Below are 26,671 nucleotides of genomic sequence, written 5' to 3' on the forward strand. Positions count from 1 at the left end.
CTCGATGAAGACAGAGAAAGCGACGACGAGGAGGAGTTCCGTTAAAAGTCTCCGCCCGCAAACCAGAGAGAGGAGTTGACGCCGGGAGGCGATGGGGAGCTACAAGTACTGCATGTGCTTCACGCGCAAGTTCCTGTGGAGCGCGGCGCAGCCGCCGGCGGACGTGAGGGAAGCGTTCACGGCGCACGCCGGTTGGGCGGCCCAGATGGGGGCGGACCAGCTGCAGCGGTTCCTCGCCGAGGCGCAGGGCGAGGCGGCCGCCACCCTAGCCGACGCCGAGCGGATCGTCGAGCTCCTCCGCCGGCGCCACCACCTCCCCTCCGTGCTCGCCCGCCCCGGCATCACCCTCGACGACTTCTTCCACTTCCTCTTCTCCGGCGACCTCAATCCCCCCGTCCGATCCCAGGTCGGTGCGACTCTCCCCAAAACCATCCAAGAAAATTAGGATCTTGTGATCTCGGTGCCGCTTCGTACTAAACTCCTCTGCCTTTTCGATCTTTATAAGCAATTTGCTCTCTTTAATGCCTGTCAGGATACGGTTAAGAATACGAACAATTAATGTAGGGTTTGGAACTAAGTACTAGATGTGGTTTAAAGACGAAGATTTCGATTCCAAGCGTCGAAAAGCTTTCTGATCTGTCTCAGACAATGTACGTTCTGATGGCCGGACTTGAGCCCTCGTGGTCTTGTGGTGAATCAGGGTTTGTAATGGTAAAACATGGGATTTTTCATGTAGTGATCAAAGCTATAATGGTGTCATGAAATTGCTAGCATTCAAGATCAAATGCTACCGATGATTTTAGTTGAGATCTTCTAAGTTGTCGTATGCTGCGGCCATATCTTTGCTATGTCTACTTTCCTACTTGACATTCAAGTCTTCTTAGAAATGAACTTATTCCTTTCAAGACCACACTTTTTCTTGGAATTGTCTCGATATAGGCTATAATCCAATTTGTTTGTTCATTATCTTTTGAACCCACTTGATATCCACCTTTTTATATAGAATAACTCAAAAGTGGGCATCTTACAGCAATAGGACACTGCTAAGATGCTTCTGTCCTATGCCTTTGAGATCTTTGTTTCTGGTGCTGTTGTCCATCAACTCCTGTGGCTGGATGTTGTCACATTGAGCTAGTAAATGATGGATCTTGACAAACTCATAATCATACGAAGTGAACATGAAGTCAGTGGTTGATGGGCTATAAATTTATCATGTGAAGATTCTTTGCTTTTTCACTGTTAAGTTTGCTTGCTAACAGCACAGGCATATTGCTAGTAGAGTCTAGCTGTGGTGCTTTGTGTCCTTAAATTCTTCCTTTTCTAATCTAATCCAGTCATCTCAGATTGCAAATATTTAATTTCATGAGTACTATGCATGTGAGTTGGAACCTGCAGCAAAATAGAAATTGGCCATCTTAGCTAGCTGATCAGCTTTGATAAACCTCAATTCAGGAGGGTCCTGCTACTGTAGGATCTCCCAACTAGCACATCTCATCTCCCACAAACAGAGAGGATGCTTTTGTGGTTTGAAGTTTGAACAGTTGATGCCTCTATCAGCTCAGCTCTGTTTTGTGCATTATCAAAAGAATATTGTCAATTTTGTGCTCTATTGGATTTAGTGGTGTTTCTATTTTACTTTGCTTAGCAACTCATAAAAAACTTCAGTTAAACTGATCACAGTTGTCCACTTGATAATTGACAATGTGCATTGTTTTTCATATTGCCACTTTTACATATAGGTTTGACAGAGATGATGGAGTGTATGATATTTGTTTATCCACTCTTTCAATCTGTTAATGCAGTACCATTCCATAAATGATATTCTAATATCCGCTACAGTTTATGCCTTGTGTTGATAGATTAAATAGCAATTCATTTAACAGCAGTATTTTGCTTAGATGCATTACTTGACAACACATTTTCTCTCCCAGGTTCACCAAGATATGAAACTTCCATTGTCCCATTACTATATATACACAGGCCATAACTCATACTTGACCGGGAACCAACTCAGCAGCGATTGCAGCGATGTTCCAATCATAAAAGCATTGCAGAGAGGTGTCCGAGTAATTGAATTAGACATGTGGCCGAATTCTACAAAAGATAATGTTCACATCCTTCATGGAAGGTGAGATATTCTATTTGATGCTTGCTGTGTAAGAGCCTTAGACTAATATGACTGCAGCCAGACATTGCTTGCCTGACCTTGAAAGAAAATGTGACATGAATGGAACATTATCTAGTAATTTTCGGAGAAAAAATTATGAAATTGTTATGAACTTGTCTAATTTCACATAGATAATGTAAAGTAAAGAAATCATGCTTCACTTTGAACTCATTGTGCTTTTGTTGCTTTTTCTGCGCAGGACACTGACATCTCCAGTGGAGATGATCAGATGTTTGAGGTCCATTAAGGAGTTTGCTTTCTGTGCATCCCCCTATCCTGTGGTCATAACTCTGGAGGACCACCTTACTGCAGATCTCCAAGCTAAAGTTGCTCAGGTGAATGTTGCTCAATGTTTCCATGAGATTTGTTAGATCCACATGTTTTAATTGCCGGTTTAATTCATTTATAGATGGTCACTCGAATATTTGGAGACATGTTATACTACCCCGAGTCAGATTCTCTCGAGGAATTCCCCTCTCCAGAATCTCTAATGAACCGAGTTATTATTTCAACTAAGCCGCCAAAGGAATACCTCGAAGCAAAGAACATTAGGGACAAGGAAGACGATTCTCACGAGAGTGGTAAGGTTTCAAATGATGAAGAAACTTGGGGAAATGACACTGCAGATCTAAAAGCTTTAAGTACCTCTAATGATAAGGTGCAGCATTACTTTGATTATCTTGTATCTTCAAGATTAGATTTTGATCCAATGTGTGTCTGCCTCTATAACATTGTCAACATGTACCAGAAAGAAGATGAACAGAATGGTGATGAGCAGGATGAAGAAGATTCTGATGATGATGACGACGATGATGATTCAGCTCCTGAGTATAGGCATATAATAACGGTTCATGCTGGGAAACCTAAAGGTCGAATGCGTGATGCATTAAAGGTTGATCCTCATAAAGTAAGGCGACTTAGCTTGAGTGAGCAACAGCTAGAAAAATTAGCAGAATCTCATGGACCTGATATAGTAAGGTAACTTTCTTTTTCTTTTTTGTAAAGCACTGACTTCTATCATCATCATTAGTGCGATTCACAACAGCTGAATTAGTCTCCTCTGATGTGAAGAAGAACAATGATAATTGTCTTCCTGAGACAATTAAAAGTGCATGCCCTACCTGTAAATCATCTTCTATTTCTATAGACTAACTTTCATGGGACACCATCTTATATTGGAGAATAGAAGCAACCTTACTTGCATGTCATTTTATTTTTACATTTCTATTTCTATAGAATCATGCATGTTGATCTGCCTGAATTGTATTATAGGTTTACTCAGAAGAATATTCTAAGAGTTTACCCAAAGGGTACACGCTTCAACTCTTCTAATTACAACCCTCTGCTTGGATGGATGCATGGAGCACAGATGGTTGCATTTAATATGCAGGTTCTTCTTTTCTGTGATTAATATGCAAGTGGACAATTCATTCCTAAAGTTATATGATGCTTAGCTTCATGCATCCTTAGATAATTACTTGTCTTTGGGCTATTGTTGATACTACTACTTGCTGCAGTGCTGGTCATCTCATATGATACAACTTGTCAGTCATAAGAAACAGAGAAAACATAACATTAGCATTAGAAACTGTGGTGGGTGACCTAAGTTTCATACACATAGTGCTTAACTAATTACAACTGACTTCAGGGGGAAAAAAGTCTGATCAAATTTATTGCAGGAGGGTGCAAAAACTTCCTTCATTTTGAAGTGATCTATGCAGAATGAACAAATAAATCATTCATGTAAACTATCCTATCTTATATTCTTGTGCATCGAGTTAAAAAATGATGTTGCTATTTGAGTCATTCTGCATTATACTCTAGGGTAGAGGTGTCAATGGGTTGGGTTGAGAAGGATAGAATGGATAAAGAAACCAACTCATATACTAAATGGGTTGAATCTGACTCTGAAGGAAACATGTGCTTGACCTGAAGCTAACTTGCCAATTGATCAAGGATTCAGGTTATCTTACACCAGGATTGTTGGCCTAAATGATTCAGGTTAAGATTGCAGCTCTGTTCTTGGCTCTACAATTGAAGTCAAAATACAGTTTGTTTGATGCTTAGAAAAACAAAATCAAAATTATGTATGTGCTATTAGATAGTCCACTTTTTTTTATTTTTGGATTCAATCATAGAAGACATTTGTTTCTACAAACCTAAGCCAGATCTTTCTTGCTTGGTTCTTCCATCTTTTGGTTTGTACCAAGTAATTAATCTGATCCAATATAGGTATTAAAGGGTAAGTTTCTTTTTGTTTTTGGATAAGTGTGCTCAATTGGAGCAAAGTCAAACCATAGAACATGACCCCTTCTTGTTGAACCTGGTGGTAATAGGAAGGAGGACATTATCCTTTTCATAGGTAATCTTAAAGTAAAAACTCTGTCCCTTTGTCCCAAAAATTAAATGAGTAACACAATTGGAGACATTTGCTTAGTTTTGAAGATGTTGGTCATGTTTCTCCTTCAGCTTGATACTTTCATTTGCTAATATTCATTCTAATTATATACAACCTTGATGTTGGTCCATTAGCATGCTTGCGTAGATGTATTGTTTTTGTCGAAGCCTCTCCTTAGGCATCATTGCGAACATGCTTTCTAGCAAAGCCGCTCCATCGGTTGCCGCCATACCATACAGTAGAAGCTTCAGCCTTCAGACACCATACAATTTGAGTTTCCTGGGCATGCATACATACATTGCAATTCCATTAGTCAATGTGCAGAGGGTGAAAGAAATTTCACATGTACATCAAAAAATACATTTGCTTTCTCTATACTCGTTTACCAGTTTGTGTCTTTCTCTGGCAGGGGTATGGAAGATCACTTTGGTTGATGCAAGGATTGTTTAGGGCCAATGGAGGTTGTGGTTTCGTAAGAAAACCCGATTTCCTTATGAAAGTTGGTCCACATGGTGAAGTTTTTGATCCTGAAGCAAGTTTACCTGTGAAGATAACCTTGAAGGTAGATGATACTCGCAGAACTCTCTCCATATCTATCTATGCTCATTTCACCTTCTTTTCTGAATTATGGAGTCATGGCAGGTTAAGGTGTACATGGGAGATGGATGGCGCATGGACTTTAGTCAGACACATTTTGATGCCTATTCTCCTCCAGATTTCTATACAAAGGTAAAATGCTCTTAAATGGTCATCTTCCACAGACATTCCATTAGAAAATATGCTTCTGGTCTTCAACATAGTCCTTACTGATCTCCAGGTTGGGATAGCCGGAGTTCCTGCTGATACCAAAATGAAGAAGACAAAGATAATAGAAGACAATTGGACGCCGGTTTGGGAAGAGGAATTCAGTTTTCCTCTAACTGTTCCAGAACTGGCTTTGCTCAGGATTGAAGTGCATGAGTACGACATGTCTGATAAGGATGACTTTGGTGGGCAAACATGCCTTCCAGTTTGGGAGCTAAGACCAGGGATTCGAGCTGTGCCTCTTCACGATCGGAAGGGAAACAAGTACAAGTCTGTAAGGCTGCTAATGCGTTTTCAGTTCGTGTGAATCTTGTTTGCTGGTAATTCGAGCAAGTTCTTCATCGGAGTAGTCTACGATCCTATACTCTTGTATGTCAATTTTTAAATGATGTAGTTTTGTATGGCTGTAACAGTAATTTCTTTGTATATACAAAATTAAGAAGCTGTTTTATGGATACATTTAATCAAAGAAACCATCATTTGTTTCCCTGAATTTTTTCTGCTTTCATGGGCACTCATAACTTCAGGAAGATGGTACAAAAATCTTCTGTAAATGCATGAAACATTAGGTTTACATTCCATAATGGATGAAGTCATGTGTTTGTCTTTCAACTCTGGCATGTAGTGGATGCAAGATTTTGAGCAGGTCTGTCTAAAAGTTTATGTATTTTCAGCTGTGTGTTGTTTTGATGGGATTAAATGACTTTGTATGGCGGTGTATGGTAATCTTCTATTGTAAACTCAATTAGATAAACAAGAGGAAAATCATTATACACATACATTTTTCTGAATACATTTTCTTAAATCTGTAGTCCGGATAATGACCCAACATGCTGAAGCATGGCCAGTGGTTCAGTTCTGATAACTCTGATAGATGAGGACAAAAAGTAAGATGAGAAAAAGATACAAAACATCTTAAGCCACAGGGTTTTGCATAAACATATCTAGCAGGATGTCGCTAAAGAAGTACTGAGATAAGGTCACAAAACTAATTGTTGAGCTAAATTGCGAAAACAAGGACCCAATTTAATTTACAGAGCCATAACATTGCATTTCAGAGGAAGATTCATGTGATCTAAAATGATTCGAGAAAAATGCATCAGCACAGTAATTCAAGTTGGCATGGAGTCATGAAATAACTAGAAACCAATGCTATAGAGATGGTTGAATTAGGGAGCATACGGATATGCTCGATCAAAACAATGAATCTGCAAAGAATACCATCTTAGTTCTGTTAGTTCATACTTTTAGCTAATTTGTGGCATGAGATTCAACTTCGGTATCGCCTTTCTGTTTAATTCTTGTAAACAATATGGACCTAGAATTTGCAGACCAAGAGTAGTACTTCCTCATCATAAAAGAAACTAACACAAAATTGGAATAGGCAAAGTATCAGAAAGTTTGTTGTTGCAATCACCTAAGAATGAGCAAAATCTTAGTCATCTCAGATTCTCACATATGATTAGGCATTATATACATCCGTTAATATGTTACTAATCAGAAAGCAATACCACGCTATGTGAGTAAATTACAGAACAGAGAGATTTGAACTTTTGTGCAATCTACATAAGCTATAACATCGGAAGCGATTCTATATCAAATAAAAATACTTATCTGGACAATGAGCCAATATGCCTCATCAAGTTTGCTAGCTCTCCCATAGAAACCTGTAGCCACAAGGTGCAACTCTTTCTTGTTGGTGTTCAGGTCATTGTTGAGCCTCTCAAACAATGTCTCTGCGCTCTTGCAAATGTCGATCGCAATGCTAAGGATCCAAATTTCTTATCTTGGCAACGATTCGAGATGCCTCATCGAGTTTGTTAGCTCTCTCGTAGACGCCTGCTGCCACGAGGTGCAACTCTTTCTTGTCTATGTTTGGGTCACTGTTGAGACTCTCAAGCAATGCCTCCACACCCTTGAAATCTCTCTGGCCACCCAAGAGGCTCAGCATCTGGAAGTGCACCCTGTCCGAGAAAACACAACCTTCTTCCTTCATTTCCTGGTAGACAGCATCGGCCCTATCGAACTCCTGCAGCTTCCCATAAGCATTCAAGACTGTGGCGATCATCTCTGAGTCCGGGAAGAACCCCACTGCTCTCATCTTCTCAAAGACCTCAATCACGTTGATGTGCTTCCTGTTCCTCGAGAACAAGTCCATCATACACCGAAACACAGATATGTCCTTTACCTCCCCGGCATCACTCGTTTGCCTGAAGAGCCATGCCGCCTCCTCAACACGGCCGGCATTGGCAAGAATCTTGACAGCGGTCTCCTTGGGAATGTTCTCCGGGTGTTTAAGGTCATGGAGCAAACGCCTGGCGTGCGCCACAAGTCCAGCCCTCTCGTACACCACAATTATGGTCTGATACAGCACGGGATCGATCTCCACGCCAGAGCACCTCAGCTTCTGGAAAAGTTTGGCAGCCCGGTCTAGCTTACCGGCCTTGCCCCAGATGGAGATAATGGTCGAGTACGTGATGGCGTTGGGTTCGATCCCCCTTTTCTGCATTTCTTGCACCAAGTTGCCGGCTTTCTCGTGCTCCAGTGTTTTCCCGTAGATCCTGATCATGGTGTTGTAGGTCACCACGTTCTGCTCGATCTCCTTGCGCTGCATGAGGCGGAACAGGTGGATGGCCTCTCCAAAGAGCTCAGCGTCCCCGTAAACCCTTAGCATTGTGTTGTAGGTGACGATGCCGGGCTCGACCCCAATCCGCCGCATACTCCAGAAGAGCCGGTCGGCCTCCTTGGCCATGTCGAGCTGGCCGTAGGCGTCGAGCATGATGTTGCAGGTGGTGAGGTCGGGGGACACGCGACGGGGCCGCATCTCGGCAAAGAGGGACAGGGCCTGGAGAAAGCGGCGGCGGCGGACGAGGGCGGCGAGCACGGTGGAGAAGGAGACGGCATCAGGGGCGACGCCGGCTTCGAGCATGTCGGAGAGGAGGAGGCGGCGGGCCTCGCGGAGGAGGCCGGCGAGGGAAAGGGCGTGGAGGGCGGCGTTGAAGGCCTTGAGATCGGGGTTGAGGCCGGCGGCGCGGAGGCGGGAGAAGAGGGCGAGGGCCTTGGCGTGGTCACCGAGGCGGAGGGCGAGGGAGATGAGGGTGGTAAAGAGGGGAAGGTCGGGGACGACGCCGTCGGCGTCCATGAGGGGGAGGAGGGCGAGGGCGGCATCGAGGCGGTCGGCGCGGGCGAGTGCGGAGATAAGGGTGGAGTATGTGACGGGGTCCGGGGAGGGGCGGCGGAGGCGGCGCATCTCGTGGAGGAGGCCAATGGCAAGGGGAAACTGGGCGGCGCGGAGGGCGTTGCGGAGGACGACGTTGAAAGCAAAGGCAGATGGCTGGTAGCCGGCAGCGTCGACCATCCAGTCGAGGAGGGCGAGGGAGCGACGGTGGTCGGGCTCGCGGGAGAGGAGCGAGACCACGAAGCGCGGGGAGAGGCAGTACTCGCCGGCGGGGCCGCCCAGATAAGGGGACATGACGGCGTGGAGCTCCTCCGACGTGGTGGTCTGGCTCAGCTGGTACAGCAGCGCGGCCATGTCGACGCTGCGGTCGATGTAGTGGTTGCGTTGGGGGGGGCGGCGGCGGGTGGGATGCAGGTCGTGGTGGTGGTGGAGGTCGTGACTCCGCCATACGTCTCTGCCGGCAGCCGCTAGAGGAGGAAGAGTAGGAGGAGAGTCACAGAGACGAGGGTAGAGAGGAGGGGCAAGGCGAGACCTTTTCGATGGATGATGATGATGAGACGGGAAAGGATGGTGGTGAAGAGGCAGAGCTGCGGCTGCCATCTCCGCTTCACCGAAACCAGCAAGCATCGAATCCACTCGTGTCTCGTGCTCGATGACTTCTTTGGATTTATATTTTGGGTATAATTGGATTTTTCACACCCCAAAAATAACGTTATTTTTCCTCAATTAAATCTTGATTTTAAAATAATTTTCATAAAAATAACCTCTATTTCGAACATTGTCATGTAACAAAAAATATATTAAAAACATAAAATTATACGATCAAATTCTCCAAAATAAATCTCCATTTTCGGAAGCTGAATTTTTCCCCCTTTACAAAAATATTCATATTCGGTTTTCTTTATTTTTTTCGTTATCTTTATAATTTGAGGGACATTTTGTTATTATTAAGAAAAATAATATGTTATATGAGAAATTTAAGAAAAAAAATTAAAAGGCAAGCATTTTCAGGGAATTTGTCAAAAATAAATAAATATCTTGATTTAAAATTAAGAATAAACTCATTTTCACTAATTTTTACATTTTGTGCTCCTAAATAGGTCAAAATCTAATCGTTCAATTTTGACGGATTCCATATGATTTTGAAAAGATAAAAACTAAATTATAAAATAATTAGAGCCCTCCCTCAAAATGTTAGTCATTTTGTAATATGAGATCAAATCTGATTTTATTAGGATAGTTAATTTATTTAATTTCTTTAAATATAAAAAATAGATTAAAATTAATAATAATATATTTATCATATTCAATCTTAATCTTAAATCACTTTGAATATGAAATTAATCATAATATTACCACAACATCTCAATGTTGATGTTACCGCCATGGAGGTACTCTTCGTCCCACCCAAGCTCACTGACACCACACTCAATGGCGCTGCAACTAAACTCACACGCCTCAAGCCACCACTCTCGGAGGCTATCCATATTAGAAATCTTTGATATCAACTTATGTTTCTAAATCATTATAATAGAAACACAATAAAACTAATGCATAAACGAAATGACGTACCTCCAGCCATTATTGTTAAGAATTTCTACAATGGTTTCTTCTTGAACTTTGGCACTTCTCGGCTCAGAACTCTCGCTTTAGATGGTATAGGAAATCCTTTTGACTTCAAAAAGATATTGATCCCAGGAACCAAAATCCTCATTTATATAGATGTTCTCTCATCAAGAATATTTATTATCACTAACTCATAACGTTCATAAATTAATTCAAATTTGTAACGTTTGGACCATAATAAATTTTTTTAATGATATTAAATAAATAATAATTTTATTTATAATGAATAAAAAATTAAAATATTTAAACTATTATAAATGAAAGAATTCATTATCATGAATTATTAATCTTAATGAGAACAGTTACATTCTCCCACTTGGTCCATTCGTTTAGATTTATAATTTGAATTAATCTTTATTGAATAACTTTCTTAAGAAATAACTACATAAATCATAGCGATAAATCCTCTAAGAGCGAGTATTATCATCTATGTATTACGATGTATTTAGTTTTTTAATCTTAATGTGGTAACATTACTTAATGAATAAACCTTATGTTTATTCTTGGTCGAGTAACAATATATTTTCTTAAAATAATGTGCACATGAATGAGAAAATATCACAATATATAAGAGCTTCAATATCATTACAAAGTGGAACCAAGTCTCATTTTCTCTACATGATCCTTGAATTTCAAAGGTGGCATGCCTTTAGTCAAAGGATCAGCAATCATCAATTTAGTGCTAATATGCTCAATGACCACTTTCTTTTCTTTTATACGTTCTCTTATGGCTAAATACTTAATGTCGATATGTTTACTTGGACTTCCACTTTTATTGTTTTTAGCCATAAAGGCCGCAGTTGAATTATCATAAAAAATTCTTAATGACCTAGAAATAGAATCTATGATTCTAAGTCCAAAAATGAAACTCTTAAGCCATACACCATGTGAAGTAGCCTCAAAACAAGAGACAAACTCAGCTTCCATGGTAGAAATAGCAGGTCTGCTTGGTGCTTCTCCAAGAAATAGCTCTACCAGCCATCATAAAAATATATCCTGATGTTGATTTACGAGAATCAACACAATCAACGAAGTCTGAATCTGAGTAACCAATCATATCCAGATTGTCTGTATGTCTATACATAAGGCTTCCTATGACATTAGCATATGGGATATTTTTCATTGATTCTCTTTTAAAGTTGTTCTTTGGGCATTGGTTCAAATTGAACCTATCACCTTTCACAATGGGAGCAACACTTGGTGAACAATCCTTTATCCGAAATCTTTCTAAAAGTTTATCGATATAGATTTCTTATGATAGACCTAAAATACCTCGAGGTCTATCTCTATAGATCTTAATGCTAATGCCACAAGATGTTTCACACATATCCTTCATGTCAAAATTTTTAGAAAAGAATTATTTCACCTCATGCAGCAAACAATTATCGTTGGTTGCAAGCAAAATATCATCTATGTATAAAATAAGCAAACATATTTTACTCCTACCGACATTCTGGTATATGCATTGATCCATGGGATTTTTAATAAATCCAAATGAAGAAATCACTTCATAGAATTTAAAATATCATTTGTGGGATGCTTGTTTTAAACTGTATATAGACTTCTTAAGCTTGCAAACCAAGTGTTTACCAACACTAAAGGAGAAACCTTCGTGTTGTTTCATATAAACCTCTTTCTCCATATCTCTATTAAGAAATATCGTTTTCACATCAATTTGTTATAACTAAGGTCAAAATGAGTAACCAATGCCAAAATGATACGAAGAGAATCTTTCTTAGATATAGGAGAAAATGTCTCCGCATAATCAATTTCCTCTTTTTGAGTAAATCCCTTTGCAATAAGTCTTGTTTTGTATCTCTCAATGTTGCATAATGAATCTTTCTTAGTTTTAAAGACCCATTTGCAACCAATAGTCTTTGCTTCATTAGGCAACTCTACAAGATCCAAAACTCCATTGCTCATCATGGAATTCATCTCTTCTTTAATTGCATCAACCCACAAATTTGACTCTTTGCAACTCATGACTTATGAAAATATTTCAGGATCATTTTTGGCTCCAATATTATGGTCAGATTCTTGTAGATATACAACATAATCACTAGGAATTGCTGATCTTTTATTTCTAGTAGATCTTCTTAATGTTATACCAATGTTTCCGTAAGGAACTTGTGGTTCAACTAGTTATTCGGGAGCTTGTTATAATTCCTGAACTGCTTGATCTATTAGAATACTATCAGTAACTTGTGGAATTTCAATGATTTGTTGTTCGGCACTAGTTTGTACTTGACGAGTGCTGTGAACTATAACTAATTTATCATTTGATGTAGAAGGTTGAGATTCTATATGATCATGTGTAGAAACTATGTTCCTGAAATGATCACTCCCACTAATCACATCATCCTCAAGAAATTTAGCGTTTCTTTATTCCACAATCATAGTTGTGTAAGATGGACAATAGAACCTGTAACCTTTGGATTTTTCGGTATATGCAATTAAATACCCACTAATAGTCCTTGGGTCTAGTTTCTTCTCTTATGGATTATATATCCTGACCTTAGACGAACATCCTCAAACACGCATATATCGTAAATTCAGTTTCCAACCTTTCCATAATTCAAATGATGTCTTTTTGACAACCTTAGTTAGAACTCAATTTAATATATACACAATCGTCTTTAGTGCTTCAGTCCATAAGAACTTAGGAAGATTGGAGTTACTGAGCATACTCTGCACCATGTTTAATAATATTCAGTTTCCTTTTTCTATAACACCATTCTGGTATAGAGAATCGGGCATAGTGTATTGGACAACAATCCCTTGAAGAAACTTAGTAAAAGGACCAGGTGCTTGTCCAATTTTAGTATATCTATCATAATATTCTCCATATCTATTTGATCTCATAATTTTAATTTGCTTACCACATTGGTTCTCAACTTCAGCTTTAAAGACTTTGAAGGCATCCAATGCTTCATTTTTGTTATGAAGCAAATATATATACATATATCGTGAGTAATCATCTATAAAAGAGATAAGTATTTCTGACCATGTATATCCATGTCTGGATAACATATATCAATATGAATGATATTTAATATATTTGAACTCCTATTAGCATCCTTTTTGGACTTATTGGTTTGTTTTGCCTTAATACAGTCCATAAGTCTTAAAATTAGTAAAATCAAGAGTATTAAGTACCCCATCGTTAACTAATCTCTTAATTCTCTCTATGGAGATATGTTCTAATCTCCGATGCCATAATATAGAGGAGTCATCAATAATATTACACCTTTTAGTGTCAGCGTGAACATGCACTGAACTTTGAGTATCATCATTTTGTAATAAAATATGGTAAAGACCATCAGACAAAATACCTTTCATAATACAATCAGTTTTATATAATAAACGAAATGATGTATCTTTAAAATTAAAGGAATACCCAAATGGTATGAGTCTGAAAATAGAAATTAAGTTTCATGAGAAACTTGGTACATAAAAGGTCCTTTCCAATTTTAAAATAAAACTACTACTTAAAGTTAAAATGCATGTTTCGATTGCCTCCGCATATGAGCCCATCTTATTTCCTAATAAGATGCTTTGCTCACTTAATAGTAGCTTCCTTAGGTTTTGCATGCCCTGCAAAGAGTTTGCAATATGGATTGTTGATCCAGAGTCAATTCACCATGTGTTAATATTAATATTAACCATATTAGATTCATAACATACAAACGAGATTAGTTTACCTTTCTTTTCAAGCCATTGTTGGAATTTCGTGCGTTCCTTTTTCGTGTGTCCCTTCCTTTTACAAAAGAAACATTTTGCTTCTTTCTTGATATCAACTTGGGGTTGTATTTTACCTTTTCCCTATTAATGAGCATTCTGATTGGCTTGATTTTTATCAGTTTGTTCTTGCCGCGAGTGGTTACCACCAATGCACTCTCACCTAGTTCCATCACTAGCCTCTCTTCTTCTTGAACACACATGGTCATTAATTCATTGATTAACCATTTGTCCTTACGTGTATTGTATGAAATCTTAAAATACCCATTTTGATGTGGAAGGGTGTTCAGAATATAGTGCACCAGGAAAAATTATGACATATTAACATCTAGTTTCTTAAGTTGAACCACAATATCTCGCATTTGTATTATATGCTCACACACACCCTTTACGTTGGTGAGTCTAAGGGATGAAAAATTTATTATTATGGTACTTGCTAGTGCTTTTTTTTGAAGTGACGAATTGCTCATCAATAGCTTGTAGTAAGTCTTGGACATTTTCATGCTGGTCAACTGAACCACGTATACCAACAGTTATCTAGTTTTGATAAACATCACGTTGAGCCGATTGGATCACTCCCATCACTCATATAACGTGACCTCGGTTGGAGTGCTAGTATTAGTGACTGTAGATGGTTCGTCTTTCCTAATAGCATAATCAATATCTATCCACCCTAAATGGAGGAGGACCCTCGCCTTCTATATTTTATAGTTATCACCCCTAAATTCAGGAATATCACATCGAATATTAGAGAAATTAACAGTTTGAGAAACTACATAAAATCAAACACGCTTATGTCAAAATTTGAAGTTTAATAGTTTAAATTGCATGTTTTACTGAAACACGCCAAAAAATATGAATCTCATGACATAAAATTGCGAGCTAAATTCTTAATTCAAATAGATTCAAATTGTCTTTATGATAAAACTATCAAATTATATTCTAATTTATAATCCTTGCGGGTAAATTATGAAAATAATATGATATTTTATCCTGATTAATTATATTTAATACAATAAAAAATCATGTGAGATAATAATTATTATATTAAATATAATCAGTCACAATATAATGTCTAATTACTTATGTGATCCTTATTTTAACTTTATATATATTTTTAATTAATTAAGAATGATGTGACTAATTCCTAATTAATTAAGATTATATTAATCACTAGACATTTTAGACATATAAAATTGACTCATAAGCATAAATTAATATAACCAAATATGCATAAATAAGCATTTTACTAACTCCAAATATTTAAAAGTTATATTCTCATGATTTTCAATAAGAAATATATCAAGAAGTTAAAAAAAATAAAATAAAGCTATATTCATGGTATAAAAAATGAAAACTCTTTCGGTTAAAATCAGAGGAATTTGCTCTGATACCAACTGTTAAAAATATTTGATACCAACTTGTGTTTCTAAATCATTATAATAGAAACACAATAAAACTAATGCGGAAACGAAATAGCATACCTCCAACCATTATTGTCAAAAATTTCTGCAGCGATTTCTTCTTGAACTTTGACACTTCTCGGCTCAGAACTCTTGTTTTAGATGGTATATGTAATCCTTTTAACTTCAAAGATATGATGTTGAGCCCAAGGACCAAAATCCTCATTTATATAGATATTCTCCCATCAAGAACATTTATTATCACCAACTCATAACGTTAAGAATTAATTCAAATTTCTAACGTTTAAATCATAACGAAGAATTTTAATGATATTAAATAAATAACGGTTTCATTTATTATGAATAAAAAACTGAAATATTTAAACTATTATAAATGAATAAATTCATTATCATGAATTATTAATCTTAATGAACGGTTACAATCTTAATGCTATGTGAAGACGTCCATCGATTCCTTTCCCATGTAAGTAGGACTATCCCATTGCGATCATCGAGTCGAATCGCAATCCGCGGTTGCAGCCCATGCGTGATGGACTTGGAAACCTTGGAACTCGGAGCAGGAATCAGTCCGTGGAAGACGAGAGTGGAGTCGGAGAAAGCGACACGGGAATGGACTCTAATTCGGTTCTTCAGCTCTGTAATCCTCGTTGATTCCTCACATGGCTGAAAACATAATGTCAAAGAAAAGACGAAGGCCGGAGATAGACATGAATTAGTCCCCATGGAGTGTATGAACTCTTCACGTAGACATATATGTTCGCAGCAGACGTCGGCATCCTCGCCCCCGTCTCTCTCTCTCTCTCTCTCTCTCTCATTTGACGAGGAAAGAATCTCTCTGTCTCTTCCTCCTCTACGGCGGCGCATCTTTCATTGGTTGTGTGTTCATTGGAAGTATGAGTGAGAATCGCCGAGAAACAAACGACAAATATCAGATTCAAAAGAGCATCATTGCGGATAGATAGATGAATCGTGGTTAGTCGAATTTGGATGCAAAGCATTGTCCCTCAGATATATGTGTATCCAACCCGTTTGAGTTGGATTGGTAATACACAGATTTCAGCTTTGAATTCACGTTGGCAAAGCAAGGAATTGATATGCTACGCATTGGTCATTCTCACGTCAAGAACTCATGCCGAATATGTGCATTCGCCGTTACATCCCTCTCTTACCTTATAACAACACTACGAATTGAACGCCTACAACTTTAGACAACTGTCAGTAGTAGGAAGGTAAGAAGGGATTGCAGTATCGCCAGGTTCGGCTCCCTCCACATGCTATAAAAGGCTGAACAGGGTGCATCGTCCTCTCACCACCTGGAAACCTTAATCCCTGTGCAGCTCACCTTCGCCATGGATGACCTCCGACAGTGGCCTGAGCCGGTCGTCCCCGTCCAGTCCTTGTCGGACGGCGGCCTGACCTCTATCCCCGAGAAGTACGTGAAACCGCCATCCGATCGGCCCTCTCTCGAGGCCACTCTTGACCGGGGGCTCACCATGCCGGTCGTCGATCTGCGTGGCATCTACGACGGGTCGGTGGATAGCCGAGCCGCCATGGTGGCGATCTGGGACGCATGCAAGGAGTGGGGCTTCTTCCAGGTGATCAACCACGGCGTTAGGCCGGATCTGGTGGAAGAGATGAAGGGGGTGTGGAGGGAGTTCTTCCGCCGTCCCTTGGATGAGAAGCAGAGGTATGCCAACTCCCCGGCGACCTACGAGGGGTACGGCAGCCGCGTCGGCGTCGAGAAGGGCGCTGTTTTAGATTGGGGAGATTACTATTTCCTTCATCTCCTTCCCCTGTCCATCAAGAGCCATGACCGACACTGGCCGGCTCGTCCGAGCACCCTGAGGTGTGTAGCTACCACCGCATTAGCTTGAGATTTAGTTTCTTGTCTGATGATTGCGTGGGAGCAGGAAGGTCACCGAGGAGTACGGCGGCGAGGTGTTCAAGCTTTGCGGGGTGCTGCTGAGGGTGCTGTCGATGGGCTTAGGTTTGGACGAGGAGTACCTCCGGAGGGCGTTCGGCGGCGACGGCACCGCCTCATGCGTGAGAGTGAACCTATATCCCAAATGCCCGCAGCCGGAGCTCACCCTCGGCCTCTCCCCGCACTCCGATCCCGGAGGCCTGACGGTGCTCCTCGCCGACGACCACGTCGAGGGGCTCCAAGTTCGCAAGGACGGCGCGTGGCTCACCGTCCGGCCTGTCCCCGGCGCCTTCATCGTCAACGTCGCCGACCAGATCGAGGTCATCTGCTTCCAATCCCCCACTACGATTTGCATGCATGACGTACGTGAGCACGAAGCAAGAAAGCACGAAAACTTTGGGCACGAAAGTTGGAACTGATAGCTCCGATGCTTCATTGGTTCCTTCGAAATGTGGCCGACACACTGTTTGCAATACTCAACGAAGTTGACTTGCATCAACTCCTCTCTTTCCTAACATTACACCATACTTGAATCATATCATACATCCCCCTCGCCATGTCATCTGAAGACGATGATCGACTTCAGTCATACTCCAGGATTTGAGATCATCGTGTTCGTTTTGCTCAACAGGTGATAAGCAATGGGATCTACAAGAGTGTGGACCATCGGGTGATAGCTAACTCAAAAGACGAGCGACTCTCCATTGCTTTCTTCTACAATCCGGAGGGAGATGTGGCCATCGGACCTGCGCCAGAGCTTCTCACGCCGCAGCTGCCTCCACTGTATCCATGCATCACCTTCAACGAGCACAGGATGTATGTGAGGAAGAGAGGCCCGAGTGGCAAATCCCAAATGAAGTCCCTCAAGCTTTACTGATGTGAAGATATCGTAATAATGTTATCGAATATTAAGTTACATTCGATTTTAATAGGGTTTGAATTTGAGTATATTGAGAGATAAGTCAAATAAAATTTGCAGAAAGTTGACTCCATGAATTGTAGTTTTAAGGACGGCTGTTTCTTGGATTGGCAGCGTTATACCTACAAATTAAGATGACGATAGCAAAGTACATGATCCACTATTATTGTGCTTGATTTCTATTGTTGTGTCAGTTCTCATGAACGTAGCTAACGCAACACATCTCAGCAGCAAAATAGCAGAATCTACCACAAGAAGGCTGGTCAACATTTGATGAACTGTGACTGACCTGATTCATTGTTTATGCAATTGATACATCAGGCAGTGTAGCTTGAAACAATATGAATGGATCAGGTAAAACATCAACAAATAAGTTTCAGGGCTTCTGTAACAAAAACAAATCATACATCTGCCTGCTCCAATTGGCCTCCAAAGTGAGAGTGCTTCCTAGAGTTTTGTATCACATGCAGCAGGGCCTCAATTTTCCAGATAGATTCATGAAATAGCTGTTATTACTCCAGAGCAGAATGTTTACAGCCAACCATCAAGTATGTTCCATTTGAACATTCTTTGTTGCATAAATTAATCTCCTGCTGCGTTACAATTACAAATTAGTTAGGACTTCATTTACAACAAAAATATCACATGCAGGCCTTTTAATAACATACAAAAACTGAACCACAGTCCTGTGAAAGTTCGATTCCCAATCTTTTACAGGTGGAAGATGTATATATATGTATATATGTATGTATATGTATGTATGTATGTATATATATATATATGTATGTATGTATATATATATATATGTATGTATGTATATATATATATATATGTATGTATGTATATATATATATATGTATGTATGTATATATATATATGTATGTATGTATATATATATATATGTATGTATATATATATATATGTATGTATGTATATATATATATATATATATATATATATATATATATATATATATTATGTATCATCATCATCATCATCATCAGTTATGTTCCTTAATAGATAGAGGTACGTTCTCCATGAGACATATAAATGAGAGAAAAAAAGTTCATCCATTGCTCTGTACACTGGAAGACCTTCAAGGAAATGTTTTTACCATTCTTGTGAAGATCATGGTTCAGCACTCTCAGGCGTTGTTACCCTTCGTTGTGATAGTATCAGCATTTTGGCAATCAAATGGCTACACATCCAGCAGCATGAAAACCTTCTTATGGTTGTCTTGACCAACTGCCGGTCAGATGTACTAGGGTCAGTGGCACCTCGCAATCTCATGTTTCAACTGATGATGTGATTATTCTGTGTACATCAATTCTGACAGCAGAGAAAATATACTCAGACATCTCCATGTTGAACATGTTTGGTGCCTCAGAGTCTGTCCCTGCTGTTGTTTCCAACAATGAGCTAACTTCCACAAAAAACCATGATCGATTCAGAATCTAATAAGTTTGCATTTCCGTGGGTCTCCTTCACAAAGTATTTTCGCTGGTACAAACCATAATACACTCAGTCTATTAAGAAGTTATGAGTCATCGAAGGGATGAGTCATCTGTTACTTCTTTTACCATGATTTGAACTTGGTTTGCCTCCTACACCAGACAACACTCTCAAGTTGGCCAGAGCATCCTGAGCATGCTTCTTGGTGTTGGCATTCCCATGCTTCATAGCTCCAACCAATGCCATCACAAGATCTTGATCGGTTGAATAATCTTGAGCAAGGGCCTCAACTTGAAAGAACCTTTCTACCATCAGTGCCACTTTTTCTTGAAGTTTTCCTGGTCGAACCTCTTTGAAAAGGTATATTGCAGCTCTAAAAAGTCCAAGCTGTTCCAGCTCTTCTTTTGCATTCTTAAGGTTTTGAACATCTGAAAGAATCGTGGAAAGTGCTTCCACTGCAGCTAACTGAACGTCTACATTCTCATCATTCATAAGATCAATCAGTGGCTTGACTGCATTTCCTTTTAGTAAACAAAAAGAGCTGTTTCCGTCACATGGAACATTATGTAGTGGACATAATATAGGAACCATTGGTGCCATTCCACATAATAACACCAAGGGAGAACAAAGTCCACGGGGTGGTTGAGGTTCTAAGAGATCAGTGGCTACTGATACCCTTGCAAACTCAGAAAGGTATTTCAGACCAAGGACAGCTCGCTGCTTTGCTCTGCTATGTGGACGACTGTTCAGTTGTTCTCGAAAGATTCTCATGAACTGATTTTCTTGGACTAGGGTAATTATTGTTGGGTCGGGAGTCTTTGCATAATGCAATAGAAGGCCAAGAAGCCCTTCCAACATTCTTCTGACCTTTTTAGAGTTCCTTCCAGAAGAAATGGATTGTTCCTCTCTAATGTGACTAATTATCCATGTAAGAAGATCGGATCCGAGAACTGTCTTCACTTCATCATCTAAGATGGGAAGGTTGGCAAGTAGCCCTGCAACTTCACATCTCTCCTCAAGAGAGCTATGAGCATCTAGCAATTTTCCCTTGAGTGAGACAATCTTGTTAGAAGCTCTAAGTTCTTCAGCAAGAACTTGCCCCAGCTTTTCAGATAACAGGTTTAGAAGTCTAAAAGCATTCACTCTATGGTCAATCTCTGAGTATTCAATATACTGTACTACAATTTTAAGGCCACCACTACTTTCAATACAAGAAGCTGCCATATCTGTATCCGTAGAAATAATAAGAGGAATTACACAGTGGTGATTCAGAAATGCAAATATTTATCTATTTAATTAAAAGCAATACTATCAACTTAATAGAAAAGAAATACCACTATCATTGTTTCCAAGTTGAAGTAAGAAATACCACTGTCATTGTTTCCAAGTTGAAGTATGATGCAGGATGGATTCACCATAGAACTGAAATTCAGCTTCAATAAATATAATCAATTAAAACAAATTGACTTTTTGAGTGTTTTATTTCAGTTATTCTAATATTTTAATTTTATCAGAAATTTCTCCATGAATTCTAACAACTAACAAAATCCTCAGAATATACTACAGTTGGATGACTCTTACTCATCTTTTGTGCCTTTTAACTCTCAGTCTAGGTGGCCTAATGCCTTAAAAAAATATGGCAACTTATTCAACTCATACATCAACATTTTATGATTTATAAAAAAAAATGTTGGCATGGTGGGTTTTCTCTTACTGATGTTACCATCTCCCTTGCCTTTAATTTCATCCTTTCTTCTCTGCCATTCTTTGTATTCGCTTAGTCAGCAATTTCTGTCTCTCTAATCTCATACCATATGCACTTTATCACATATTCTTGATTTATATTACTTAAAATCTGACATGCTTTCTGTATCAAGTATAAGTTAGATTGCTACAATCTGTTATATATCCTGGTGCATTTTGAAATGTTGCATTTTCTAAATGTACTTAATTTAGTTTTTTATCTTCATAACATCTAAATAAAATTTATGATTCCATATATCTGCTTGCAATCAGTCTGAATTACTAGAAATTTTGTTGCAAAGGCTCACCATTGTATCATATATTAAGCTGATTGATCGATCGATCTTGAGTCAACAATGAAAAATGGTGTCAAGTGAAACAAACTAACCTGGTTGTTGAAACGACAGCAAAGTGCATTCAATTACACTTAAGCATATAGCAAGCAGACAAGAGTGCATACACACACACATGCACACACACACACTAGTTAAAAAAACAGAGTATATGCTAATCTCTTTGGTCCAGAAATTACAAACAAATGCCAATTGAAAACAAAAGTAACAAGATTACGGCAAAATGGTAAAAATTACTAAAGAGAAGCAAAATAAAAGGAACAGGAAAAAATAGATAATACAAGAATCCGCTTTGCTGAATTTAGGTTAAGCTGCAAGGCACAAGCAGACATAACATGTGAACCTAGATATCCAGACAGGAGCCCACTTTGCTAGTCAGGTTTAATAGACTTATGTCTTTTTTTTATTCTCTTTCCTCTTCCCATCTTCTAATTTCCTCTTTTATAATTACCTATTGGCCCTGCTCATATTCTTCTTGACAGGTGACTAGCTGGTTGGAATGAACCAGATTCAGTGGATTCCAGTAGAGTTCGCTGAAACTCATGCCCCAAAAGGGCATGGTGTTATGATGATTGGCATACCAAACATCCAATACTGCTGAATAAAATTATAGAAAATTAAAATGACTGTTAAACCAAGCTGTACCAAGGTATATGATCCAATCTGTATGTACTAGTCGGATCATCATTTTAAACCATGCATACTTCCAATGCCATTGGCTTCTGTTGGTCAACAAGCGGGCCTTTCAGGACTGTGCTGATTAGTATGTCTTTGTTCGGTCAAAAATAGATATAATTTTGATACATGAAATGGAAATCCTAGTGCATTATCTTTTGTCCTATTATGAATTAGAAGTTTATATTCAATGATTCGCACAATGTAATAATTTACTTCACGAGAACAAAGATATCATTAGAATCATTTTTTGTGTATGACAGAAAAAAAAAAAGGAAGAAAGCATTTCTATCTAAGAATTCAAGATTAAACCCTAAAAGTGACAGTTTTAACACCCAGTTTCTAAAATTTTTGGTTTGTATAGGAAGATGACACTTAGTAGTCCTACAACATGGGTTTTAAGGTAAAATAGCTGGAGCAAACAATGATTTTTTTTTTTTTGACCTGGTAATTTCTGAAAAACATTCCAACCCTTTTGAAGCCTAATGTCTCAATACTTTTCCTTTTCAATTGACAATTTAATGAGTAAAGAACCTAGAACATCAAATAGTGTATTTAATCTCAGTTGTGAAGCATACCTGATGCTCTGGGAGAAGAAGCAATGCCACATAGAATATGAAGAACAGCAGCCTGGCATTTGCAAGGTGAATGAGACAGAACATCCAGTAGCTTTCGGATAATAAATTCTGATTGTATTTGATGTCCTTCTTTATCGCCAAATGATAGTTCCCAGTGCCCAGATATGGAGACAATGTTTGCAACTGTTGATGCCGCCAATTCTTTAATCTCAGATGGAGCATCTTGCTGTGTCGCAAAAAGAATATCCATAAGTGTTGGAAGGATTCCAAAATCAACTAGTATAGCAGCATTGTCATCCAAGGTTGACAGATTATACAAGGCATGCAAACTAGCTTCCTGCTGCTCTTGGTTGGATGAGAGCATATTGATCAGTATTCGACCTCCTTGTCTAGCAATATAGTCTTTTCCATTGTTTGTTAAACTCATTTTTCCCACAAGAGTTGCAATCTCCAGTCTAACATCCTCAGTGCCTATGATCCATAGAAATATTAGCTGAAGAAAACAAAAGATACTTATAGGAATAATAATAATAATTCTTGTCATCTTCATTTTCATTTGTTTATTATATTGGAAGTGGAAAAAGATTTGGAAGCAGGCACATATTCGACAGGCACAAAGCAAAGAGTTTTTTAGAGGAGACGGTATATAGTAGTTATTAATTGCATTACAAAGTAAATCTATAAACTTGGATGGGTATCTCACCATTATTTTTGGGATCAACTAATATTGCATGCATCATATAGTGAGATCATAAGAAGTTTCCAAAAGTGGCAAGGATTTCATGGTACTATTGGGTTTTCAAGCAAAACGGTCAACCTCACAATGCAGCACTCTAAATTATGTAAACTACAACAGGAAAAAAAGAAACTATTATAACTTGGCATCACTCAAAATGATATCTGGTACCACATGAAGTGTTCAAAAGTAACAAGAAAGAAAGATACAGACCCATATTTATTCATTCTGGTAAAGATATCTCTGTTGATTGTTGGGAACAACTACTAATTGAATGCCCAAGCATGTTAGAAGAATGAAAAACTCTTTTATACATACAAGAAAAGTAACATATGATGAATATTGGATAGATACTGCTACAGATGGAGTAATTATCAACTCAAATTGAACAGTTTACACTGAAAAGTTGGAGCCATACCATTGCACAACCGAGCCACTAATGGTTGAAACCTTCCAGCCATGGCTAAGTGCTGAACATTGTCCTCCACTTTTTCCAAGTTTTTTAGTACTTCTTCAGCTAAATTGGATGATGTGGGATGGTCTGAATTTGCAGCCATACTCGAGAGAAGAACTAAAGCCCCTTTCTCCAGTGCTATTCTGGTGCAACAGTCTGTATCAATGGAGAATTCAAGCAATAGCTTCAAAGCATACTCTTTTTCCATTTCTGACCGCCCAGTAAGGCTTCGTATTGCCAGTCTAGTAATACCTTGTTCAAGCATGATTAGCTACACAAAATTTCCTAATGTTAATATTACTTTATGATATATTCATGAAAACTCAGATAAGCACTTGAAACAAGTGAAGCTGCTTTCTCAAAAATAATGTATGGCCCCAGCTTAAATCAAAGGATCAGTAAGTAGAGCTAACGTTTGCCTATTTGACCGAGTAAATAGCCAGTGTTCCAAAGCAATAAGTGAACTACTTATCTCTAGTATAGAACAATCAGGATCTGCTCATGTTGGAAAATCACAGGCATGTCGAATTACCTTGCTTTCGCCATCTTTTGCCATGCTATGCATGGCCATTAGGGTCTTGCCTCTCAACTCCGATCCCATCCTACTTGACTGGTCCTTCAGCAACTTCACCACGAGAGCGACGATTCCTGCATTCCTCACCTTGTACCGGCACGATGGGTGCTCCTCCGAGATCCTATAAACATTATCCAGCACCGTCAATATGCACTCCACCGGGCAAGAAGATTCTTCAGCGAGATACTGCAATGCTGAGTTTATCTGGATTTCAACATTGCGATTAACCCACTCTTCGATTGCACCCGCAAGTCCAATGTTGGGCCTCAGTTCCAGCGAATGGAGCACCTTCCCTGTGACGGGGCAGGTCGGGTCACGCCCATCCTCCAAGCAGCGATCAAACCAATGACAGATAGCTGCGCGCTCATATGTTTGGGACGATTCGAGAACCACGGGGTCCTTCATCACCCCCTTGGTGAGGGGACAAAGGAAATTCTTAAAGGGCGGAATCTGGGCTTCTTCCTCGAAGTTGGCAGTGACCAAGCCATCAGCAATGCAGGGCTCCTTTGACCAGTCATCCAAGATCTTCTCAAGAGAGATCAGGATCCGTCTCTCGGCCAAGGAGCTAAGGCCAGAGAGGTCGGCTCTCAAGAGCTTGATTTGCTCCCCGAGCTTGCCGTGATCAGCAGGATCGATTCCGAGGGCGCGAGCGAGGTCCATGACGGTGGCACTTTGCACGGCCTTGCTGCTCTGGACCACCTCTTTTGCTTCCCTTTGGAGGCTTGAGTAAACCCTCTCCTCGGTCTCCGTCACCTGAATCGAAGTTACATTTTGTTTCTTAGGGGGGGGATCGGATCGGGATCAAAGAAGGATGAGGGACAGAGATCGAAGGGGGAAATAAAACCTTGAGATCGGTTTGGTCCATGTCGCGGGAGAGGTCGGTGGCCTTCTTGCGTAAGTCCGGAAGGGAGGCTAGCGGGGAGTCGAGGAGGGCAAGCCATGCCGCGAGGGAGGCAACGCGACCGCGGAGAGCGTCGGAGAGGGGGACGCAATGGATGAGGATGTAGATGGGGCTCCGACCACGGTAAACGGAGAGGGTGGGACGGGACGCATCGAGATCCGCGGCAACGCCCCCGAGGGCGGTGCGGACGGCCGGGGAGGACAACAGCTCCGGCGCGCCAGCGAGGCCGCGGACGACCGCCTCTAGCCGTCGGGCGAAGTCAGAAAAGCGTCGCGGCGGGTCCCATCGGTGATCCCCTCCGCCATCGCAGTCGCCGCATATCTCGGCCAAGGAGCGAGCGATGGAGTCGAGCGCGGCCGCCGCCGTTCCGCCGGGTGACGTCATCTTCGCGACGTCAAAGCGAGCCAGAAATACGACGACCGTGAGTGGCGTTCGGGTTATAATAAGACGTTGCTTAGGGTGTTCGGGTCACCTGTCTTTGACGAAGCAGGATCTACAAAATGTGAGAAATAGTATTGGTGCGTCCTGAAGCTTCAGCCAATAAAATGTTGATGTTTACATTTCCTGTCTCTGATGAGAGATAAGAATATACGTAGGAAGTGGTACCGCGGAGCTCATGTCGGTACGTTGATGGGAGAGACGATTTGATTGCTGTTCCGCGGGTGAGAGTACCTCGAAATGGTTAACTCGGGAGAGTCCTCCACTGAGTCAAGGTCTTCGCGCGTCACAACGTTGGGCTTGGACTTTGAACCCGTCTCCGGTGGTTCGGTCCGTGTACGGGATTTGGTCCGACCGGTTCGTGGTGTTGGACGAGAAGACAGCGTCAACGGATCGGACCCAATCTGGCCCATACGGTAAGCTAATCTGACCTATTTAACCACATCCAACAAATGCCCAAGGATATCCATAATAATGCTTAATATAAAATATAATAATATGATGAAAATACAAATATATCTATTTATCTTCAATCAACACACTATTTTTGTGGGTGTTGTTTTACACCTTTACGTCGTCGTGGCCTGAGAGT

At 40.0% G+C, this 26,671-nt stretch overlaps 4 protein-coding genes across 6 annotated transcripts; 2 read left to right on the forward strand and 2 right to left on the reverse strand.

Moving 5' to 3' along the window:
- On the forward strand, positions 1-5,862 carry LOC135673350 (phosphoinositide phospholipase C 6-like). Its single transcript, XM_065182240.1, has 9 exons — positions 1-406; positions 1,932-2,128; positions 2,367-2,502; positions 2,577-2,825; positions 2,916-3,145; positions 3,440-3,557; positions 4,975-5,127; positions 5,208-5,294; positions 5,383-5,862. The coding sequence occupies exons 1-9, from the start codon at positions 92-94 to the stop codon at positions 5,674-5,676; spliced, it is 1,779 nt and encodes a 592-aa protein (XP_065038312.1). The 5' UTR covers positions 1-91; the 3' UTR covers positions 5,677-5,862.
- Positions 5,863-6,793: 931 nt separating this feature from the next.
- LOC135673349 (pentatricopeptide repeat-containing protein At5g39980, chloroplastic-like) lies at positions 6,794-9,195 on the reverse strand. The gene has a single exon (XM_065182239.1). The coding sequence runs from the start codon at positions 9,172-9,174 to the stop codon at positions 7,135-7,137; it is 2,040 nt and encodes a 679-aa protein (XP_065038311.1). The 5' UTR covers positions 9,175-9,195; the 3' UTR covers positions 6,794-7,134.
- A 7,401-nt stretch (positions 9,196-16,596) lies between these two features.
- LOC135673352 (jasmonate-induced oxygenase 2-like) lies at positions 16,597-18,313 on the forward strand. Its single transcript, XM_065182242.1, has 3 exons — positions 16,597-17,181; positions 17,246-17,576; positions 17,888-18,313. The coding sequence occupies exons 1-3, from the start codon at positions 16,685-16,687 to the stop codon at positions 18,131-18,133; spliced, it is 1,074 nt and encodes a 357-aa protein (XP_065038314.1). The 5' UTR covers positions 16,597-16,684; the 3' UTR covers positions 18,134-18,313.
- Positions 18,314-18,444: 131 nt separating this feature from the next.
- Positions 18,445-26,107, reverse strand: LOC135673351 (U-box domain-containing protein 44-like). Of its 3 annotated transcripts, none has more exons than XR_010513288.1 (6): positions 25,585-26,107; positions 24,699-25,493; positions 24,131-24,437; positions 22,977-23,447; positions 19,290-20,853; positions 18,445-18,765 (listed from the first exon to the last, which is right to left on the reverse strand). XR_010513288.1 is itself a non-coding variant. In XM_065182241.1 (5 exons), the coding sequence occupies exons 1-5, from the start codon at positions 26,023-26,025 to the stop codon at positions 19,736-19,738; spliced, it is 3,132 nt and encodes a 1,043-aa protein (XP_065038313.1). In that variant the 5' UTR covers positions 26,026-26,107; the 3' UTR covers positions 19,197-19,735. The 3 variants fall into 3 exon arrangements, 1 of the variants encoding a protein (XP_065038313.1); XR_010513287.1 differs by having other exon boundaries at positions 18,445-18,768; XM_065182241.1 differs by lacking the exon at positions 18,445-18,765 and having other exon boundaries at positions 19,197-20,853.
- Between the last annotated feature and the right edge of the window lie 564 nt (positions 26,108-26,671).

This window comes from Musa acuminata, chromosome BXJ1-5 (genome assembly GCF_036884655.1).
Source record: "Musa acuminata AAA Group cultivar baxijiao chromosome BXJ1-5, Cavendish_Baxijiao_AAA, whole genome shotgun sequence".
Taxonomy (NCBI): Eukaryota; Viridiplantae; Streptophyta; class Magnoliopsida; order Zingiberales; family Musaceae; genus Musa; species Musa acuminata.

What these genes read in the sequence shown, in the direction of transcription:
- LOC135673350 (XM_065182240.1), top strand. Translation starts at nt 92, where the DNA reads ATGGGGAGCTACAAGTACTGCATGTGCTTCACGCGCAAGTTCCTGTGG. An exon ending in GTTCACATCCTTCATGGAAG is followed by an intron (nt 2,129 to 2,366) that starts GTGAGATATTCT and finishes TTTTCTGCGCAG; the next exon opens with GACACTGACATCTCCAGTGG. An exon ending in CTGTGAAGATAACCTTGAAG is followed by an intron (nt 5,128 to 5,207) that starts GTAGATGATACT and finishes GAGTCATGGCAG; the next exon opens with GTTAAGGTGTACATGGGAGA.
- LOC135673351 (XM_065182241.1), bottom strand. Translation starts at nt 26,025, where the DNA reads ATGACGTCACCCGGCGGAACGGCGGCGGCCGCGCTCGACTCCATCGCT. An exon ending in TGGACCAAACCGATCTCAAG is followed by an intron (nt 25,494 to 25,584) that starts GTTTTATTTCCC and finishes ACTTCGATTCAG; the next exon opens with GTGACGGAGACCGAGGAGAG. An exon ending in TTCTTCTCCCAGAGCATCAG is followed by an intron (nt 20,854 to 22,976) that starts GTATGCTTCACA and finishes CTACGGATACAG; the next exon opens with ATATGGCAGCTTCTTGTATT.
- LOC135673349 (XM_065182239.1), bottom strand. Translation starts at nt 9,174, where the DNA reads ATGCTTGCTGGTTTCGGTGAAGCGGAGATGGCAGCCGCAGCTCTGCCT.
- LOC135673352 (XM_065182242.1), top strand. Translation starts at nt 16,685, where the DNA reads ATGGATGACCTCCGACAGTGGCCTGAGCCGGTCGTCCCCGTCCAGTCC. An exon ending in GCTCGTCCGAGCACCCTGAG is followed by an intron (nt 17,182 to 17,245) that starts GTGTGTAGCTAC and finishes GCGTGGGAGCAG; the next exon opens with GAAGGTCACCGAGGAGTACG. An exon ending in ACGTCGCCGACCAGATCGAG is followed by an intron (nt 17,577 to 17,887) that starts GTCATCTGCTTC and finishes TTTGCTCAACAG; the next exon opens with GTGATAAGCAATGGGATCTA.